At 42.9% G+C, this 22,838-nt stretch overlaps 1 protein-coding gene across 3 annotated transcripts in view; it reads left to right on the top strand.

Moving 5' to 3' along the window:
* Nucleotides 1-22,838, top strand: part of astn1 (astrotactin 1) — a 2,190,072-nt gene that overhangs the window by 2,132,719 nt on the left and 34,515 nt on the right. For all 3 annotated transcript variants that reach the window (XM_043700015.1, XM_043700017.1, XM_043700018.1), the window contains one exon: nucleotides 20,838-20,973. In XM_043700015.1, the coding sequence (XP_043555950.1) occupies nucleotides 20,838-20,973 (136 nt within the window). The remainder of the gene's footprint in view (nucleotides 1-20,837; nucleotides 20,974-22,838) is intronic.

Genomic DNA, 22,838 nt, shown 5'->3' with positions numbered 1-22,838 from the left:
GCCTGGTTTGCCTCCAGGCCATATTTTCACCTATCACTTAGAACAGCCTGCCAAGCAAAAATCTCAACATGCAAGGGGAAGTCTGACAAATAGCAGATGCTTTCAGGTGCCCTGTTACTGCAAATTATGGCGTAATGTTATTTTTCCTTAGCCCAATTTAAACTTAAAATGTGTCCTTGGGTTATGTGCACTGCAGGCAAGCTGAGCTACCTTTGAGAACCGGTGTGATGCATGGTATGGGGGCGAGGTTAGGAAGAGTTCCAGGTTTTGACCCAGAGGTTTGTTCAGTGTGTACAAGACAATATTCTGATTCAGTATGTGGATGTACCTACTGGAGATGGTGCAAAACTTGACCTACTCTTGGGAAATAAGACAAAGCTGGTGACTGAGGTGTCAGTGGGGGACCACTTTGGGGCCAGCAACTATAATTCTATTAGTTTTAAAATAGTGATGGAAAATGATAGAACAGATCTGAAAGTTAAAGTTCTAAATTGGAGGAAGGCCAATTTTGACGGTATTTGACAAGAACTTGGAACAGCTGATTGGGCGCAGATGTTTGCAGGTAAAGGGATGGCTGGAAAATGGAAAGCTTTCAGAAATGAGATAACAAGGGTCCAGAGAAAGTATATTCCTGTTAGGGTGAAAGGAAAGGCTGGTAGGTAAAGGGAATGCTGGATGACTGAAGAAATTGAGGGTTGTTTTAAGAAAAAGAAGGAAGCATACGTCAGGTATAGACAGGATAGATCGAGTGAATCCTTAGAAGAGTATAAAGAAAGTAGGAGTATACTTAAGAGGGAAAACAGGAGGGCAAAAAGGGGACATGGGATAGCTTTGGCAAATAGAATTAAGGAGAATCCAAAAGGTTTTTACAAATACATTAAGGACAAAAGGGTAACTAGGGAGAGAATAGGGCCCCTCAAAGATCAGCAAGGCGGCCTTTGTGTGGAGCCGCAGGAGATGGACCAGATACTAAATGAGTGTTTTGCATCAGTATTTACTGTGGAAAAGGACATGGAAGATATAGAATGTCGGGAAATAGATGGTGACATCTTGAAATATGTCCAAATTACAGACGAGGAAGTGCTGGATGTCTTGAAATGCATAAAAGTGGATAAATCCCCAGGACCTGATCAGATGTACCCTAGAACTCTGTGGGAAGCTAGGGAAGTGATTGCTGGGCCTCTTATTGAGATATTTGTATCATCGATAGTCACAGGTGAGGTGCCAGAAGTTTGGAGGTTGGCTAATGTGGTGCCACTGTTTAAGAAAGGTGGTAAGGACAAGCCAGGGAACTATAGACTAGTGAGCCTGACATTGGTGTTGGGCAAGTTGTTGGAGGGAATCCTGAGGGACAGGATGTACATGTATTTGGAAAGGCAAGGACTGATTCGGGATAGTCAACATGGCTTTGTGCATGGGAAATCATGTCTCACATGAGTTTTTTGAAGAAGTAACAAAGAAGATTGATGAGGGCAGAGCGGTGGGTGTGATGTATATGGACTTCAGTAAGGCGTTCGATAAGGTTCCCCATGGGACACTGGTGAGCAAGGTTAGATCTCATGGAATACAGGGAGAACTTGCCACTTGGATACAGAACAAGCTCAAAGGTAGAAGACTGAAGATGGTGGTAGAGGGTTGTTTTTCAGACTGGAGGCCTGTGACCAGTGGAGTGCCACAAGGATCAGTGCTGGGTCCTCTACTTTTTATCATTTACATAAATGATTTGGATGCGAACATAAGAGGTATAGTTAGTAAGTTTGCTGCTGACACCAAAAATAGAGGTGTAGTGGACAGCGAAGAAGGTTACCTCAGATTACAACAGGATCTTGATCAGATGGGCCAATAGGCTGAGAAGTGGTAGATGGAGTTTAAGTTTGATAAATGTGAGGTGCTGCATTTTGGGAAAGCAAATCTTAGCAGGACTTATACACTTAATGCTAAGGACCAAGGGAGTGTTGCTGAACAAAGAGACCTTGGAGTGCAGGTTCTTAGCTCCTTGAAAGTGGAGTCGCAAGTAGAGAGGATAGTGAAGAAGGCGTTTGGTATGCTTTCCTTTATTGGTCAGAGTATTGAGTACAGGAGTTTGGGAGGTTATGTTGCAGCAGTACAGGACATTGGTTAGGCCACTGTTGGAATATTGCATGAAATTCTGGTCTCCTTCCTATCAGAAAGGGTTGTGAAACTTGAAAGGGTTCAGAAAAGATTTACAAGGATGTTGCTAGGATTGGAAGATATGAGCTATAGTGAGAGGTTGAATAGGCTGGGGCTGTTTTCCCTGGAGCGTTGGAGGCTGAGGGGTGACCTTATAGAGGTTTATAAAATCATATCGGGCATGGATAGGATAAATAGGCAAAGTCTGTTCCCTGGGTTGGGGGAGTCCAGAACTAGAGGGCATAAGTTTAGGGTGAGAAGGGAAAGATATAAAAGAGACCGAAGAGGCCACTTTTTCACTCAGAGGGTGATACATGTATGGAATGAGCTGCCAGAGGAAGTGGTCGAGGCTAGTACAATTGCAACGTTTAAAAGGCATCTGGATGGGTATATGAATAGGGAGGGTTTGGAGGGATGTAGGCCAGGTGCTGGCACGTGGGACTAGTTTGGGTTGGGATATCTGGTCGGTATGGACGAGTTGGACCAAAAGGTCTGTTTCCGTGCTGTACATCTCTATGACACTATGATAGTGGAGGGATGGTAATATAATTTCAAGTTAGGTTGGAGTGTGGTGACAGTGTAGTGGTGGTGTTCCGATGTGTCCGTTTCATAGTCCTTCAACCTGGTGGTGGTCACGGTGTGCAATTTACTGTTAAAGAATGTGTGGTATGTTCTGCAGTGTATCTTGTAGATGGTACACACTGCTGCTATGAGCGATTGTTTGTGGGTGTGCCAATGAAGCAGGCTGCTTTGTCCTGGATGGTGTCAAGCTTCTTGAGTGTTGTTGGGACTGCACTCATCCAGGCAAGTGGGGAATGTTCCACCACTCTCCTGACTTGTGCTTTGAGTTGAAATAAACTGAATTGAATTAGCTTTATTGTCACGTACTCACATGCACACAAGTTTACAAGTTGCCACTTATGGTGCCATCTTAGGTAAAAAGGTACAGATTCTTGAGTACAAATTCTGAGGAAAAAGAACAAGTCCAGCATTTCAGGCATTCAATAGTACAAAATTGTAGTAATAAATTGGGAAAATAAAGAAATAAGAAGTTCAGACTAACAGGTCAAGCTCTGCAGAGTCAGGAGGTGAGCTCCTTTCTGTTGATCTATTCCTGTTACCCAAACAAACAGAAACAGTCTCAAAGCAGCTTCTTCACGAGAAGAAGAGATGGGATGAGAGAACCCATCCTCGACATGCAAACATAGACCAGCATGTTTTGTGGGTTTTCAAAGCCTTCCACCTGAATAACCAGTGGAGAGTACAATCCCACTGATACTGGCTGCACAGCAGATATTTAACACTGCAAGCAGCACTGAGGCGAATCCTGCCTCAAACAGCTACTAGACATATCAGTGTAAAGGCCAGTGTCCCAAGAACATGCACCAGAGCTTCCCAGGTTTGGAGTGGATGATTGGGAATTTGGAAATCTTTGAGGGAGATGCCATCAGCGCTTCACTATCCCCTGCACATTCTCTCTAAATCAATCCCGTGCCTGTCAAAATGAATGAGCCCTAATAAGTGAAACAGCAAGGCAGGCATTTTTTGAAGGATTGGAGAGCCTCACCATTATTGTTTAAAAAAAAAAGCTGAGGGGACCTAAACGTGTAAGTGTTGCCCCCAGACATGTCATTTTCTGGGGCTGTATTGCACACATTCGTGTTTTGCAGAAGTGTCTGTCCATGTAAATCAGGTTGAGATTCTGGATGTAAGTTTGCTCACTGAGCTGGAAGGTTCATTTGTAGACGTTTCGTCACCATAGTAGGTAACATCATATATGAACATCAACTAGCCACAAAAAGACATGACCCACTCTCACTAGTATCCTTACATACAGATGAGGAAGAACACAATTTTGACTGGGACAACACATCCATCCTAGGACAAGACAAACAGAGACATGAACAAGAATTCCTGGAAGAGTGGCATTCCAACTGGAGCTTTATCAACAAACACATCGACTTGGATCCCATTTACCAGTCTCTGAGAAAAAGAACAGGATATGACATCACCAACCCAAGCAAACCTGAACACATAAATAGAAAGCAGGTCACTAACACCAGTGCTTCACTGGAGGCTCATTGATGATGCTGGAGGAGAAAGTGAGGTCTGCAGATGCTGGAGATCAAAGTTGAAACTTTATTGCTGGAACAGCACAGCAGGTCAGGCAGCATCCAGGGAACAGGAGATTCGACGTTTCGGGCACAGGCCCTTGAAGGGCCTGTGCCCGAAACGTCGAATCTCCTGTTCCCTGGATGCTGCCTGACCTGCTGTGCTGTTCCAGCAATAAAGTTTCAATCATTGATGATGCTACCTAGTACGGTGATGAAACTTCTGAAAATGAACCTTCCAGCTCAGCGAGCAAACTTACATCTGAACAATTGGATGATTACTCCTTTCTGTACTGGGTAAGATTTCTTCTCTGTCTGTGGTCTCTCTGCAGTGAGCAGTGGCACGCAATAGGACTTGAATCTCCCTTATTTGCACTCCTCGTGAGAGTGGTTTTTCTTCCCAGCTATTCTGTGGAGTTTCGTTCTACAGCCACTAAGTGCATCTTGTGCTTTAGTCTCTGGAGATGTTTAGACAGTTTTAGCAGTTGCAGATAGCTCAGATCAGGGCAGAAAGGCACATTTTCTCCCCTGAAGAATTTTGATGGTGACCAGCAGTTTTATGATTATTATTAATTTGATGAACATTTTATTGCAGAAATATCAATTAATTGAATTTAAATTCCCCAAGCTGCTGCGATGTGTCTCAGATTTCTGGATTGTTAGTTCAGTAACTTCACCACCATGCTGCAGTCCCTGTGTGGGAGTAAGTGTTACTTACCTTCAGCTCTGCAGAACTGGAAAGAAGTCTTAAACTGCTTCAGCAACTTTGAAGTAGTCAGAGAAAAGTCAGCAAGTTAACCTGCCTGTGTCTGATAGAGAACTGGGGAGATTCACATCTAATGAAAGATTCTAAAAGGAAATGCTGATATCCTCATCACTTGAGTGTACTGCGAATTCACTGGGATGTTTGCGCCAATAATCATGCCCCACTGTTCCACAGGCCGTTAAAACATGTATCACTATCTGACATTCTAATGAGACCACCAAAATTAGCAATTTGCCTGTCAGACAGATTGACTGCTATTCAGGCTGAAAGCAATTCACACCAAGGTTTAATTCTCCATTATTACCCATTTAACTCCCTGATCTTCATTACCTTGCACCAGTTTGTTCATGGTTCAGTGAGTGATCGCAATACCTTTTTAGAGTCAGCTGTTCAATTCCACCTTTCACTACTTATACTCCCTCAACAGAACCTCTTTCTTCATCCCATCGAGGTTTTTGCTGCTTTGTTGGACCACAGCCATCAATTCATCCCCCTCACATTGCAAGATTGTGGATAATCAACATGGCTTTGCGTGTGGGAAGTCATGTCTCACTAACTTGGTTGAGTTATTTGAAGAATTAACAAAGAGTATTGATGAGGGCAGAGTGGTGGACATGGTATGTATGGACTTCAGTAAGGTGCTCAACAAGGCTTCACATGGTAGACTGGTTAGCAAGGTTAGATCACATGGATTACAGGGAGAACTAGCCACTTGGATACTGGCTTGAAGGTAGAAGACAGAGGGTGGTGGTGGACAGTTGCTCTTCAGACTGTGACCAGCGGTGAGCCACAAGGATCAGTGCTGGGTCCACTGCCTTTTGTCACTTACATAAATGATTTGGATGTCAACATAGGAGATATGGTTAGTAAGTTTGTAGATGACACCAAAATTGGAGATGTAGTGCACAGTGAAGAAGGTTACCTAAGAGTACAACGAGATCTTAATCAGTTGGGCCAATGGGCTGAGGAGTGGCAGATGGAGTTCAATTTAGATAAATGTGAGGTGCTGCATTTTGGAAAGGCAAATCAAGGCAGGCCTTATACACTTAATAGTAAAGTCCTTGGGAGTGTTGTTTAACAAAGAGATCTCGGCATGCAGGTTATAGTTCCTTGAAAGTGGAGTTCCAGATGGACAGGATAGTCAAGAAGGCATTTGCTATGCTTGCCTTTATTGGTCAGAGCATTGACTATAGGAGTTGGGAGGTCATGGTGTGGCTGTACAGGATGTTAGTTAGCCCACTTTTGGAATACTGTGTGCAGTTCTGGTCTCCCTGCTATAGGAATGAAGTTGTGAAACTTGAAAGGAGTCAGAAAAGATTTACAAGGATGTTGCCAGGGTTGGAAGGTTTGAGCTACAGGGAGAGGCTGAATAGGCTGGGGCTATTTTCACTGGAGCATTGGAGGCTGAGAGCTGACCTTATAGAGGTTCATAAAATCATGAGGGAATTGGATAGGGTAAACAGACAAGATCTTTTCACTGGGTTGAGGGAGCCGAAAACGAGAGAGCTTACATTTTAAGGTGAAAGGGGAAAGATATAAAAGGGAACTGAGGGGGCAATGTTTTCATGCAGAGGGTGGTGTGTGTATTGAATGAGCTGCCAGAGGAAGTGGCGGAGGCTTGTACAATTACAACATTTAAAAGGTATCTGGATGGATATCATATTCGGAAGGGCTTAGAGGGAAATGGGCCAAATGCTGACATATAGGACTAGATTTGTTTAGGATATCGTGTCAGCATGGATGAGTTGGACCAAAGGGTCTGTTTCCATGCTGACTCTATGATTCTAAGTTCCTCTCCAGCCCAGAGTGGAGGTCTATAGCGATGACACCAGTTGTCAACTGGTGGATTCTCACTATCAGTTGCGGACAGCTGTGTTTGTCCCCTGACTCTATTGTTTCACATTACCACTCCATTCCAATTAACTTTCCTCACTGGAATAGCTTCCTCTATCATGGTGCTGTGGGTAGTTTGCTCACTCGTACTGTCAACACCACTTTTATCCATCCAGCCGACAAGAACCTCAACCCTGTTGTACATCTGTGAAGATTGAGGCTGCTTCTCTCCTATCTGCCATGCTACACTCCCCGCCTCATTCGTTGTCATGCCCTTCTGTCCCTGATCAGCCACCAAATCAGAATTACCCTAAGTGGTGGAACTGCTTCCGGGGACAAAGTGCTCAGTTAGCCTTCCTCCTTCCTGACACACCATGATGTCTGCAATTCAGGCCTCAGTTCAGAAGCTTTGAGCTGAAGCTCTTTGAGTTGCCAACATTTACTGCAGACATTTTATGTCCTGAATTATATTGGCACCTAGGACCTTCGATGTGCTGCACTCATTTCAAATCCCTGTAGGTTTCCCAGGGGATCAGTGTGAGGATCCCTAGTCTACCTGATATGTATGTGGATCACCTGTACCTAGGTGTACGGATCACAGTTTAAAATTTGAGATTGATACAAAACAAGGCCATGAGGATGATGATGTAAAATTGCAAAAGAAGTTTGACAGGTTGATATATTGGGTAGGGAAATAGCAAGTGAAATTTAATTCAGACAAGTGTAGTGATGCATTTTGGAAGGAGAAGTGCAGAGAATCAATATAGAATAAAAGGTACAATTCTAAAGATGGTAAGTTGAATAGCAGAAAGATTTGGGATGTACATAGATATAAATCTTTGAAGGTGGCAGGACATTTTATGTAAGGAGTTGATGAAGCATATGGCATCCTGGACTTTATTAATAGGGGCACGCATACAAATCTAAGGAAATCAAGTCAAATTTTAGCAGAACACTAGTTTGGCCTCAGTAAGAGTATTAGGATCACGCATCAAGAAAGTGAAGGCTTGTACATGAGGGCAGAAAAAATTCCCAACAATATTTTTCAGATGAGGATCTCAAATTGCCGAGATTGGAGAAGTTTGCAATGTTTTCCTTGAAGAAGAGATTTTTAAGAGGAGACTGATGGGAGTTGTCAAAAACACAAAAGGCCGGAATAGATTAGATCAGGATAAAATATTCCTGTTTGTGGAAGATTTGCAAATGAGTGCAAATTTAAGAAACATGATAAAAGAAACAATGATGATGTGAAAGGGAACGTTTTCACACAGTGAGTCGTGGGGATCTGGAATATGTTGGCTGATAGTGCGACTGAGACATGCACAGTGAGTGGAGTCTTTGATAAAGGAATTAGATCATTACCTGAAAAAGAAAGAAATGTTGAGTGGATTGGTCCTGAGGTTGAATTGCTCTTTCAATGTGCCAGGACAGACCCGAGACGCCATATCATTGCCTCCTGGGCTGAAGCCATTCTGTGAATAGCGATGGAGAATTCTGGGACATTCATTGAGTATAATGTTGTTGGGATAGTGCTCCCAGGCTTACAACAATGTTTTCTATATAAATAGCATCTTTAACATAATAAAACATACCTTGGCACTCTCCAGAAGCATTGCAATACAAAATGTGACACTGAGTCACGTAAGTATATCATAGATCAGATGACTAAAGTCCTGAAGACAGCGTGGGTTTTGAAGTCTTATAAATTACTTGGGGAGTCTGAGCTGGTTAACATGCACTTTAATGTTTATGTTTAAACTTGGAGCTACTGATAGTAATCGATAAGGGCTCCAATTATTTCTCATCACTTTGACTCCTGCTCCATTTTTTCCCCTCATCTTTGTTTCTGAAATTATAATCTCTAATCTTTTCTATATACCAAATGAAACATGTTTGTAGCTGCTTGAATCAGTAATAGTCAAACTTTTATCCAAACTTTTATCCATGCAGGTTATTTCTCAATAGCACAGATCACTTTCAAATTGTAAAACATCTCCGCAAATATATAATATTGAAAATTATTGAAATTATCGCACTGCCCTATTCCCAAATGTTTCACGTACGATCAAGTGTATGGTTTTTTTGGCTGAACATCAATCGAACATTCGTTTTAATGGATTAAGTACACAAAATCGGTGATTTACGTCAGATAGATAACCATCATGTTTGCCCCATTCACTGGCCCCATTGGTATTTGAGCCATTAGGTACTATTACATAGCATTTTGTGCAGTTAACTGCTGGCATGACAAATTCATAGTCCAATTACTGAAAACATTTTCATAGAATTTGCAGCTTAGAAGCTGATTGTTCGGTCCAACAGGTCAGTGGTTAGTTTTACACGCTGCCTGAGCCTCTTTGCAAGAGCTACGAATTCATAAACGTTTTCGGCACTCCTGTTGAGACCTTGCATTCCCCTCTCTCTGGGAGAATGTGAGAACTGTTTCTCTCTCCACAGATGCTGCCAGACCTGTTCAATTCCCTCGCACTTTGCGTTTTTATTTTGAATATTAAGTGTCATTGAGTTCTACAGCACAGAAGCAGACCCTGTGGTCCAACTCGTCCATGCCCACCAGATATCCTAAGTTAATCTTTTCCCATTTGCCAGCATTTGGCCCATGCCCCTGTAAAACCTTCCTATTCATGTACCCATCCAGATCCCTTTTAAATGTTGTAATTATACCAGACTTCATCACTTCGAGCAGCTCATTCCATACAAAATGTGGGCAAAACAAAAAAAAATAACAAGTTAAGACATTCAAATGTTTGAAATCTAGTTATACTTGTTGATCCATTACTTCATGGTTGTTTATGCTGCTGGAAGATGTTCTTGAGCGACTTTGCAGCATCCTGTGAATCGCTTCCAGAGTAAAGATACAGAGTCTAACATAACTCATCCTTCAGTCCAAAACATTGTGACCCTAATGCATTCAAAAGCTCTTGAGCAAGTCGACTGATTTGGTGATTCTGGTGTGGCAAACAAAAGAAATTCAAGTCAATTGCCCCAAAGATATGTGGCAGTATCTTATAGGGGTCCAAATGACATGAACAATGTTGAGATTTGTGGCACAAATACTTAATAAGTCCAGCAAGGCTCAACATCAGGAGCATCTTGTTGCATCTTTTCTGATTTTACCAAACGGTGAGGCAAATTTCACTGAGGCAGTGACGAATTGCCATTTAAGGGGGATTACAGATTGTTAGATGCCTTTTTAACACACAATTTGCCTTAAGGCCTTCTTTTCTGAGTGAGATCCAACCGCAAGTCTTCGCAGATTCTGGCCATAGGTTCTAGAACTTTGTCATTTCATGTCACTGTCTGGTAGAAAAACCATGTATTTTCCCAGCAGGAATTAATAAGTGGCTCCTCTATCCCTCAGCACCACTGTCGACTTACTTGACTCATTTGAGGAATAGGGAGTTCCTTCTCCTTTTGACAAGAATTCCCTGTAACTCTCAGTGCTTTGTCTACTCTCCTTGCGCTCAAAGCCATGTTTATAATTGGTCTTGCATCTGTAGTCAGAGCTCCAACTTGATCTGTTGTACTCTCGTTTTTCTGCACTGATCTTGCATATGCTGGAGGATTTACCATGTGACTTCCAAAACACTGCACAAAGGTGTCTCACATTGTGACAGTGGAAGCACCCAGGCATTTGGACATCCACTCCATCTTCAGCAATATCCTTCCTGGCCTGAGGAGGAGGTTCTGGACCATATCCAGCTGCCCCTTCTGTCCCTGGCTAGTTGTCCTCCTCTCACCTTCCCACCTTCTACCCTCCTTATGTTTGAGACTGTGACAGTAAAAACAAGATTTGTGGGCCAACTTGTCGTCATCAGCCATCTAAGATGTCTGCCTAACTGTTGGGACTAGCTGATTTTCTCTGTGTGTTCATACCAATGGAGGGGGTTGAACTTTGAAAATTTTCTTCGAGAATTATTTCCTTCAGCAGCGCATACAGTTTCGAACCTTCAAGCCTGCATCAGATGGTCAAAGTTGTTTTGCTCTATTCACTCAGATTCAATATAAATTGGGCCAGGCTGCTTCAACACATTCCAAACTTTATGCCCATCAGCTTGGGTGATCAACTCGACTGTACAAAGAATAGCATTTTTAATCTACAGAAGCCTCCTCAGAATGCAAGGCACAAACTTCATGAGCTCTTCCCATTGGCTTGCTTTGTCTGACCAATGTCCAGTTTTCTTTCGGCCAAGTCTGCTCAGTTATCTTTTCCAAAAGAAATAATATCTGAGAGCACCTTTTGTCAAATTTTAAGACAGCTTGTGCAACTTTGATCAGCTTCTCCACTAGGTCTTGGGTAATTCTTCATCATGATGTTCCTGGAGTCAGAGGCTTCATTTTCTTTAGTTCCAGCCTTTAAATGCTGCTATTCTCACTGCCCATTTCCCACTTTAAATTCCAGCTCTAATTTCTGAGATTCTCTTTCTTTTTCCTTCTCCACTCTCTAAAGTAGTTCTGTTTCAATTCCAATTTAAAAAAAAGTTCCTGTTCAAACAGCCTCATCTGCAATTGAATTCTTGTCAACTCAGTTGACTCCCTGACTGATTTGTGTTGATGTGCTTTGAATTGCATATGTTGTGCTATTACCTCAAAAATGTCTGTCATCCTAGCCCCTACTTTTAACGCTAATCCAATCTTCTCAGCTAATTTGATTAGCCTAACCTTGGTTATTCTTTGTACATTATTCAGGGATAAAGCTTCCTCCCCTGCAAAGTCTTAGCCATTGGCAAAGCCATCTTCAATATTGTAATGCACAGGAGCGCTGGTGTTTCTCCTTTTATATTTTTTAATGTTGTTGGTGCTACGTTTCCAATGACATATTGCTCCACTTGGGTATTCTGCAGTGGGCCCCCGCTTTTATAATACAGACAAGGTTGGAGGTAAGCACCATTGCACTAGTCCCACTATTCTACAGGTCAAATCATAACTTGTAGATATTTTTTTCCAGTTGCCAAAATCACCAATGTAATACTTCATTTAGATCAGTTTTTAAACAACAAAATCTATCAACTGGGCTTCTTAATAAATCCAATTATGGGCTTATTATTAAAACAAAACTTATTCAACAAAGGTGCAGTGATTGGTTAACACAGTCAGTCACATAGAAGTATAACTCTTATCCCTGGGGAAAAATATGCACACACAAACTTTCTCTTCAGCATAAGGGAGAGAAAATTGACTGCAGAGACTAACTGTCTGATATAAAACATTGGAACCAAAAGGGTAAAGCATAGGATGTTCTGGAATCTGTTGCTCTGATGTTCTAACTGCTGTGGCTAAGTCACTAAGCAGCCACTGTAGTTTGTGAAGAATTGTAGACAGAACTCACTCAGTAAAGAAATCCTTGATCCTTAGTCTTTTTTTCTTATTTGTGGGATGTGGACATTTCTGACTGGCCAGCATTTATTGCCCGTCCCTAGTTACCCTTGGGAAGGTGGTGGTGAGCTGCCTTCTTGAACTGCTGCAGTCCACCTGCTGTGGGTTGACCCAAAATGCCCACAGTGAGGGAATTTCAGGTTGACCCAGTGTCCGTGAAGGAACGGTGATATATATTTCCAAGTCAGGATGGTGAGTGGCTTGGAGGCGAACTTGAAGGTGGTGGCATTTCCATATATCTGCTACCCTAGTCCTTCGAGATGCAAGTGGTCATGGGTTTGAAAGGTGCTGTCTGAGGATCTTTGAATTTCTGCAGTGCATGTTGTAGATAGTACACACTGCTGCTACTGAGCATCAGTAGTAGAGAGAGTGGATGTTTGTGGATGTGGTGTTAATCAAGTGGGCTGCTTTGTCCTAGATGGTGTCAAGCTTCTTGAGTGTTGCTGAGACAGTACCCATTCAGGGAAGTGGGCAATATTCCATCACACTCCTGACTAGTGCCTTGTAGATGGTGGAAAGATTTTGGGGAGTCAGGAGGTGAGTTGCTTGCTGCAGTATTCCTAGTTTGTGACCTGTTTATGTGGTGAGTCCAGTTGAGTTTCTGGTCAATAATAATCCCCAGGATGTTGATGGCGGGGGATTCAGTGAAGCTAACACCATTGAATGTCAATGGGGCAGTGGTTGGATTGTCTCTTATTGGTGATGGTAATAACTCACAGGAAGCCTTGTTAAAAATAAAATCTCCAATATCCACAGTAAACTTGCAATGTGCTTTTCAAAAAAAAACCAATCCATATGTTTCCACAAAGGCAGAGAGATATGGAGCCAAGGTAGACCATTCAGCCCATTGTGTAAATAGAGTCGAAAGGCACGGAATCGGAATGGGTTGGGTTGAGAAATTGCAAAGGAGAAAAGACCCTGATGGGAGTTAGGTACGCACCTCCCAGCATTAGGCAGGATGTGGGACAAAAAAATAAATCAGGAGATAGAAAAGACATCTATGAAGGGTACTACTACAATAATCATGGGGAACTTCAATATGCAGGTGAACTGGGAATATCAGATTGCTAGCAGATCCCAAGAAAAAGAGTTCATAGAATGTTTACAAGCTTTTGTTTTTAATACAACTTGTAGTGGAGCCCACGAGGGAATCAGGCCATTCTGGATTTAATGATGTGTAATGAAACAGATTTGATTAGGGAGTTTAAGGCGACAACCTGTAGAGCCAGCAACCAAAATATGATAGAATTCACCCTGCAGTTGGACAGGAAGAAGCTGGAATCAGATGTAATGGTATTACAAGTGAATAAAGGTAACTACTGAGACACGAGGGAGGAGCTGGCCAGAGTTGATTGGAAGGGGACCCTAGCAGGGAAGATGGTTGAGCAGCAGTTTCTGGGACTAATTTGGGAGGTACAGCAGAAACCCATCCCGATGTGGAAGAAACAGACTGAGGGGAGGACAAACAACAATGGCTGACAAGGGAAGTCAGGGACAGCATAAAAACAAAAGTAAAAGCATACAATGTTGTGAAGACTAGCATTTAAACACCAATCGAGGATAACTAAAAAACACAGAAGAGGGAAGAATATGAAATATGAGAGTAAGCTAACTAGTAATATAAAAGAAGATTACAAATTTTTTTCAATATCTAAAAGGTAAGAGAAAGGCCAGCCTGAACAATTGGACCTTTGGAAAATGAGGCTGAAGAGATAGTAATGGGGAACAAACAAAAATGGAGGAACTGAATAGGTAATTTGCATCAGTTTTCAGTGGAAGGCATCAGCAGCATACCAGAACTTCAAGAGAGTCAGGAGACAGAGGTGAGTATGGTGGCATCACTAATAGGAAGGTGCTAGGGAAACTGCAAGGTCTGAAGGTAGATAAATCATCTGACCAGGTGAACTACACCCAGAGTTCTGAAGGAGATAGCTGAGGAGATTGTAGAGCCATTGGTGGTGATCTTTCAGGAATCACTGGAATCAGGGAGAGTCCCAGGGGAACTGTAAAATGACTAATGTAACACCTCTGTTTAATAAGGGAGGGAGGTAGAAGACAGGAAACTATAGGCCTGTTTACCTGATCTCATTGGAGATTTTGGAGTCCTTGATTAAGAATGAAGTTGCAGAGTACTCGGAAATACATCGTACAATAGGCTGAGTCGGCATGGCTTCATGTCTGACAAGTGTGTTAGAATTTTTTTGAGGCGGAAATGAGCAAGTTAGACAAAGGAGAACCAGTGGATGTGATTTATTTGGATTTCCCAAAGGCTTTTGACAAGGTACTATAGAGGAGGCTGCTAAATAAGAGCCCATGTGTTAGGGGCAAGAACAGATAGCATGGATAGAGGTTTGTCTGACTGGCAGAAAACAAAGAATAGGGAAAAGGTCTTTATCAGAATGGCAACCATCCCGAAAACTAGCGAAGTTCTTCAGGGGTCAGTTTTGGGACCACAACTAACGTAAGAACTAGGAGCAGGGGTAGGCCATCTGGCCTATCACGCCTGATCCACCATTCAATATGATCATGGCCGATCTTTTCATGGACTCAGATGCACCTACCCGCGCTCTCACCATAACCCTTAATTGTTACTCCTACCAAAATGGATGACTTCACATTTATTAACATTGTATTCCATTTCAGACCTTTGCCCAATCACTCAAAGTATACATGTCCCTCTGCAAAGTTTCCCAGTCCTCTACACACTTTGCTCTGCCACTCATCTTAGTGTCATCTTCAAACTTAGTGTCTCCAACTCCAAATCATTGATATAAATTGTGAATAATTGTGGTCCCAACACCGATCACTGAGGCACACCACTTGTCACTGATTGCCAGCCAGAATAGCACTCATTTATCCCCACTCTTCGCTTCCTGTTAGTCAACTATCCTCTATCCATGCTAATACTTTACCTGTAATGGCATGCATCTTTATCTCATGCAGCAGCCTCTTGTGCAGCACCTTGTCAAAGGCCTTTTGGAAATCTAGGTACACCACATCTACCAGGTGCCCTTTTGTCCACCTTCCTCGTAGTGTCTTCATAGAATTCCAAAAGATTTGTTAAGCATGACCTGCCCTTCATGCTGCGTCTGCCCATTGGGACACTTTCAATCCAGATGCTTTGCTATTTCTTCCTTGATAATAGACTCGAGCATATTCCCCATGAGAGAGGTTAAGCTAACTGGTCTATAATTCCCCATCTTTGTTTACCTCCCTTTTTAAACAGCGATGTCACATTTGCTGTTTTCCAGTCTGCTGCCACTGCCCCAGAGTCAAGCGAATTTTGGAAAATTACTACCAGTGTGCTTGCTATTTCTCCCGTCATCTCTTTTAGTACCCTGGGATGCACTCCATCAGGGCCAGGAGACTTTTCAATTAGCTTTCCCAACACTGCCTCTTTTGTAATAATGATAATAGCCTCCCTTGTTTAAGTGCAGGACCCTGGTATTGGACTTTATTTTCACACTCTCCCTCTATATTCTAAATTTAACCATACTGTGATCACTCCTTCCAAGAGGATCCCTAACTATGAGGTCATTAATTATTCCTATCTCATTACATAGGACGAGATCTAGGATAGTTTGCTACCTTATCCATTATATACTGCTCAAGAAAACTATCTCAGATACGCTCAACGATCTCTTCGTCAAGACTACCCTGACCGTGTTGGTTCAACCAATCAGCATGTTGGTTAAAATCTTCCATGATGATTGCCATACCATTTTTACAGGCATTAATTATTTCTTTGTTTATTGCCCAGCCCAATGAGATGCTTTTATTTGGTGGCCTATTCATTTTGCCTATCAGTGACTTTTTCTTCTTCGAATTTCTAATTTCCACCCAAATGGATTCAACCTTATTCTCCACAGAACCTCTATCATCTCTCAGCAACACCCTGATGTTGTCCATGAATATCAGAGCGACACCACCTTCCTTCTGTCTGTCCTTCCGAATTGTCTGATACCCCTGGATATTTTAACTCCCAGTTATGACCATCCTGTAACCATGTCTCTGTAATGGTTACAAATCATATTCAATCACAATGATTTGTACCGTTAACTCATCCACCTGGTTATGAGCTATGAGCATTCAGGTAAAGTACCTTTATGCTAGCTTTCTTACCCTCATGATTTCCAGCATCCCTAGTAATATCGCCTGAGTTATCCTTCCTTTTTATTTCTTTTATAGTCTGCCTTGAATTTAAACTATTCACGTTATACATTAACAATATGGACAAAGAAACTGAGGACATTGTTGCTATGTTTGCAGATGACACAAGGACAGGTGGAGGGACAAATAGTGTTGAGGAAGTGGGGAGGCTGCAGAAGGACGGCAGGCCAGAAGAGTGGACAACAAAGTGGCAGCGGAGTACAGTGTGGGAAAGTGAGAGGATATGCACTTTAGTAGGAAGAATAGAGGCATAGACTACTTTCAAAATGGGGAAAAGCTTTGGAAATCTGAAGCACAAAGGGACTTTGGTGTCTTTGGAAGGATTCTCTGAAGATTAACATGCAGGTTCAGTTGGCAGTTAGGAAGGCAAATGCAATGTTAGCATTTATTTCAAGAGAGTGAGAAGGGCAGACATGTGGTGCTGAGACTGCTTAAGGCTCTGGTCAGACCCCCTATGGAATACTGTGAGCAATTTTAGGCTCCATTTCTTAGGAAGGATGTGCTGGCATTGGAGGGATGTCCAGACGAGGTTTACAAGAATGATCTTGGGGTTGAAGAGCTTGTCATATGAGGAGTCATTGAGGATTCTGGGTCTGTACTTGATGGAGTTTAAAAACATAAGGAATCTCATTGAAACTTACAAGATACTGAAAGTCCTGGACAGAGTGGACGTGGAGAAGATGTTTCCACTTGGAGGAGAGGTTAAGACCTGAGGGCCCAGCCTCAGAGCAAAGGTATTACCCTTGAGAACTGAAATGAAGAGGAATTTCTTCAGGCAAAAAGTGGTAAATCTGGGGAGCTAATGTCACAGAAGTCTAGGAGGCCAAGTCATTGAGTGTATTTAAGACAGAGATGGATAGGCTCTTGATAAATAAAGGGAATCAAAGGTTCTGGGGAGAAGATGGGAGAATGGACTTGGAAAACACATTAACTGTGATAGAATGGAACAGACTTGATGGGTTGAATGGCCTAATTCTGCTCCCACATCTTATGGTTTTGTGGTCTGCTGGAATAAATCCATTTTCAATGATCCTTCAAAACTTGAATACTCCGAGATTACTGAACACCAAGGGTTTTTTTTTTAACATGACTCAGTCACAATTTGTCACCTGGATTTCAATTGTGAAAGTTGACACTTGCACTTAATACTGAGCTACCGGGGTGTACTAGTCACCGGGTAATCTGTCTAGGAGATGGTGACCAAAGGAAAGGAAAATGGAAAAATGAGAGAAACTATAACAACAGTGAAAGCGGAAGAATGACAAAGCAGAGCTGTAGCAATAGGTAACCGAATAAAAGAGAGAGAGAGAGAGAGAGAGAGAGTTTGGAGGATACTGAAACATAAGGTTAAGACAGAGATTTGTGGGAGCAGGAGGGGAGAGAAGGGGTTGCTGATGTGACATTTTTGGGACTCGGAAGAACGAATAAATGATGAGTGAATGAATGCAGTGGGAAGAAAAGACAAAAAGATCAAGTGGAGGAGTATGAGAGATGGTTACAATGAGATTGGAACACATGATCAAATGAATTGAGATGGAAACCAGAGAGACAGAGTGATGAATGTCAATCAGAGAAAGTAAAAGGATATAGATTGGAACAGGAGAAAGTGAAGAGGTTGGAAAAATGAAGGATTCAGAAAGGCGCAATGAAATAGGAGAGAACAGCAAAAACACATGTACAAGTAATTGGAATACAAGGCATTGAGGGGATAAAATAGGTAGATAATTGAGAAAGAGACGAGGAGAGATCATGGAACTTTCTGCTGAGCTGCAGCATCTTGCCTATAGGTGGCAGCTTTGTTCAAATTTACTGGAACCACCTGAAAGGGAGCAACCTGGAGAAAACAGTTGTCAGCTGTGTCGAATTGACCTCCCGGCCCTGCAGCTTTTCAAGTTAGTGCAGTAAAGTGTAGGCAGAGCCTATACTACTGTTGAATAAATGTGTCTTTGTTTCCAAACAATAATGCAACAAAGATTCTTAGCAGATGATGTGCAGCTGCTAATGGACTGCTCGTATGAAAATGTCAAATATGGAAATCGTGAAACAGAAAGGGTACCCCTGCACTGATTATCAGAGCACTATTGATGTGTTCCTGTTTTCAGATGGGAGGGGTGCGTGCAGGGAGGGCAGAGATTATGGTCAATTTCTCGCCCCCTCATTAACATCTCAATAGAAACCAACCAAACAATACAACAGTCTAGTTTTACATCAAAGGGAATTGACAGTGTGTGAAACACCATTGTTCTGTGTGGTGCCCATACATATTGTTCTCATCAACAGCACATGTGGAAGTAAAATAGCAAATGGACTTGCTCCCTTTTGGATCAGGTATTAGAAATATTGCGAGTAATTTTGGTTTGGACGATTGGCCGTTCTGCTGAAGTGATGTCCAACCCCCTCAAACTAGATCAGCAGGGTCTGATATCAGGAAATTAACACTGCCTCCCTTACTGTAATGCAGCAAAATCATGAGGGCTTTTTTTCATCCCCCCCTCCTCTAAGCCCTAATTGCCCTGAGGATGGTGGTGAGCCAGCTTCTGGAACTGCTGTAGCGGGGGTACTCCAAGGGCTGGTGAGGGATTTCCAGGATTTTGTCGCAGGAATGACAAGGTAATGTTGATAAGTGTTCAGGTCTGCATGGGCTGTGATTTGGAGAAGGAAAGCATCCACCAGAGGTCACTGGAGAGCAACGTAGTGCAGAAGACCCTTCCCTAATCAGGTGCGGCACGGCCAGTTCCAGGACCTCAGTGCCAGTATAACTTAGATCAGCAAACTTAAAGTGGCGCTGGGGTGGCATTCAACTGTTCTGGGATCCTGGAAAAGAATCCTTCATTTTAAGGGGAAGGCAACTACCAGGGTTAATGATGCCCAAGTTGGCAGCCAGAGAACGTGCCAACAGTTTGAGACACATGTGATATTTTGAGGCACAGTATATCTTATCGAGGGCACAGGCCTGGGTGGTACTTTAGTGCCCAATAGCCAACGCCCGTGGCTCGCAAAGGCTTGCAGTGCTCAGGTCAGGCACTGGCCACCTTCTGCCCAGGAGAAGCGCTTGAGATTTCTGACCCTGCCCCAGATATATCTTCCAGTTCCGAACCGCTGGGGTAATTGCTGCCACCAAGACCTCCTTTTGACTGTTGTGCAACAAACCAGTTCACCAAATTGAAAACCACCATCAGGTTCAGCAGTTCTACAACAAAGGTTGGAATTCCAAGTAATGCAAATTTTTGCGTCAAGCTGTCTGGACAGGTCTCTGACCCATCCTGAGATTGATTGATAGAACTGGATGCAACAGGACAGGGGGAAGCTCATGTGGAGCATAGACCCCAACCTGCGCAATTAGGGCTGAATGGCCTGTGCATACTCCGCATCATTGCATATCTGCCCTGCCTTCTCTCCTCATCATTCAGCTGTTCTTGTGCATGCAGTGAGTGACAGGTTGGATAAGCTTTGTGGTTTGCTCAATCAGAATATGCTGCAGAGGGGGAATGGGACACATTGATGTGAGATAAAGTTGGCACTTCTGTATCTCAGTGCCTTGTCACAATGATATCAGTCGGTGGAAAATGGTACAATTTTCTGCCAGCAGCTTGCCAACACTGCCTTCAATGGTTTTGAGTGCAACAGTGAATCAACTAAATGTTAATCTCATGATTTTATTTTGAGTTGAAAGCTATGTGTGTAACGGAACTCGAACAGGTTTTACTCCATTTTAAATTGTATCTGTGCAGCTCCTTCGGGCTGATCTTAAATGGGAGGATTGGATTATAGCCTGCTTTTTATTCATTTGTTCTCATTCATAGGGTCATACAGTACAAAAACAGACCCTTCGGTCCGACTCATCTGTGCCAACCGGACATCCCAGTCTGATCTCGTCCCATTTGCCGGCATTCTGCCCATATTCCTCTGAAACCTTCCTATTCATATACCCATCCAGATGCCTTTCAAATGTTATAATTGTACCAGCCTCCACCACTTCCTCTGGCAGTTCATTCCATACACACTTCACCCTCTGTGTGAAAACGTTGCCACTCAGGTCCCTTTTAAATCTTTCCTCTCTCATCTTAAACATATGCTCTCTAGTTTTAGATTCTCCTGCCCTGGGGGAGAAAGAAACTTGGCGTTTCACCCTATCCATGACCCTCATGATTTTATCGACCTCGATAAGGTCACCTCAGCCTCCGCCCCCAAGAGAAAACAGCCGTAGCCAATTCAGCCTCTCCCTTTAGCTCAAACACCCTAAACCTGGCAACATCCTGTCAACGTAATCTTCAACAAAGATATTTACCCAAGCAGTGCTGATTAATATCATTTGGGCTGCTGTTGCATGACTGATAAATCCGGCCTTATGAACCATGAGCTCGTTACTCAGACAGAACCCCTTTCATTCTTCGCTGTTCCTTTCTCTGCAGAGTCAGTGCTGAGCTTTGTGGATGACATTGCCTCTGGATCCAAGACTCCCTGTGTGATGTTGGGAAAAGTTCCAGACAAAGTTTCAAACTCTATATCTTTGATCATCAGATGCCTGGAGCCTGATACTACGTACATGTAAGTAGATTCTCAGAACAATCTAGCAAGTGGGCGGCACGGTGGCACAGTGGTTAGCACTGCTGCCTCATAGTGCCAGAGACCTGGGTTCAATTCCCACCTCAGGCGACTGTCTGTGTGGAGTTTGCACATTCTCCCCGTGTCTGCGTGGGTTTCCTCAAGGTGCTCCGGTTTCCTCCCACAGTCCAAAAATGTGCACGTTAGGTGAATTGATCATGCTAAATTGCCTGTAGTATTAGGTAAATGTGGGGAATGGGTCTGGGTGGGTTGCGCTTCGGTGGGTCGGTGTGGACTTGTTGGGCCGAAGGGCCTGTTTCCATGCTGTAAGTAATCTAATGTAATAAAGTCGTTGTTTTCTAGCAAGTCACATTGGCAAACTGGTGAAAGTGGACGTTCAATGAGTTCAATTGGAATTCATATCCTGCTCAGACAAATGGTGTAGTGATCGACCAGGTCATGTTTTGGGGACTCAGGTTGGAATCCCATCAGGGCAGATGGTGGAATTTGATTTCAATAAAGTAAAAATCTGGAATTCAGAGCTTAGTAATTGCCATTATTTATGCTGTCACTTGTCGATAAAATCTATCTGGTTGACTAATGTCCATCCGGGAAGGAAATTGCCATGCTTACCCGGTCTGGCCTACTGCAATCTGCTTGACTTTTACCTGTCCTCTGGGTCAGTGACACCAACATCCCATGAATAGATAAAATATCAAAACAAAGGGATGAAAATCTTCCTCAGAGCATTGGTTGGTAAAGTTTTTTTTAAAAATCTGGAATAAATTTGTATAATCTCAACAAGCAGCCTTGTAGCAATGCAGCTATTCCGACTGAGTTAGGGGTCATGCCCAAAATGCCATTGGAAGTACAGTTGTAGGATATGGAAAATGTGCAAGTGTAACAAGGGTTCTTCATTCGTGGTTAAGTCTGATTCTACCTTTTAGGCTAACCTGGAATACCGGGTTCCCGATGAAGAGACATGTTTCGGTTTCATGTTAAATATTTCTGATTGATGCGTGCAGTGTTCCCAAGGATAACGACCACACCTCATAGCTATAAAGTGGAGATACTGGAGAAGGTGCCTGCAATGACCACTTCTTCACCGTTTATCACAGAGAAGATCTCCCTTGTTTCCAACACTTAAAACCTGCTTCAACAGAGATTAACATCACTTTTGAAATTCTGAAACAAGAAGTGTAAATTCAGGTATTTTTACCTTTAAAAATCTGGTCATGAAACAAAATAAAATGCCATCAGAGAAAGTGATCATGAAAGTGTTGATTTTTCCCTTGTGAAAACATAATTAGTTCACTTGATGGAAGGAAACCTACCCTGTCTAAATCTTGCATGGTTCAAATCCCACACCAATGTTATTAGCCTGTTAGGGATTTGAGCAAAGTAGGCTATGGTGAAGTGTGTGGGAGAATCAGACGAGAAGTCCAATAGGTCCCATCTCAATGTTGGGAGCATCTCTCATCATCATTGACAAGCCTCGAGACAGGTTTCTCACCAGCCAATTAAGGGAATTGTAGCTTGTTAAACACCTTACTTAAGGCCACAATTTGCCTCATTAATATGCAGCTCTCCATCTTCCCAGACGCACTGAAAAAGTTAGACATCAAGAATTCTTGTCGTGGCAATCGCAGCAGGTACCTGGCGATTTCACCTGGCTGAGAGGAGCCTCTATGATGCGCAGCGCCAAGCAGCATGTCAGGGCACAATCTATAAGCGTTGGTTTTGCATGCCCCCTTGTCTGAAGGCATTGGCATCTGAAATGGGCCAACCCCTCGTGACCACCATGACACCTCTGCCATCCAGGCTGCCCAGGAAGCACAGATCTGCATCACACACCAGCAGCGGGTACT

This window comes from Chiloscyllium plagiosum, chromosome 11 (assembly GCF_004010195.1).
Source record: "Chiloscyllium plagiosum isolate BGI_BamShark_2017 chromosome 11, ASM401019v2, whole genome shotgun sequence".
Classification (NCBI taxonomy): Eukaryota; Metazoa; Chordata; class Chondrichthyes; order Orectolobiformes; family Hemiscylliidae; genus Chiloscyllium; species Chiloscyllium plagiosum.
The sequence above is the reverse complement of the archived record's forward strand: the minus strand, read 5'-3'. Positions and strand labels throughout refer to the sequence as shown.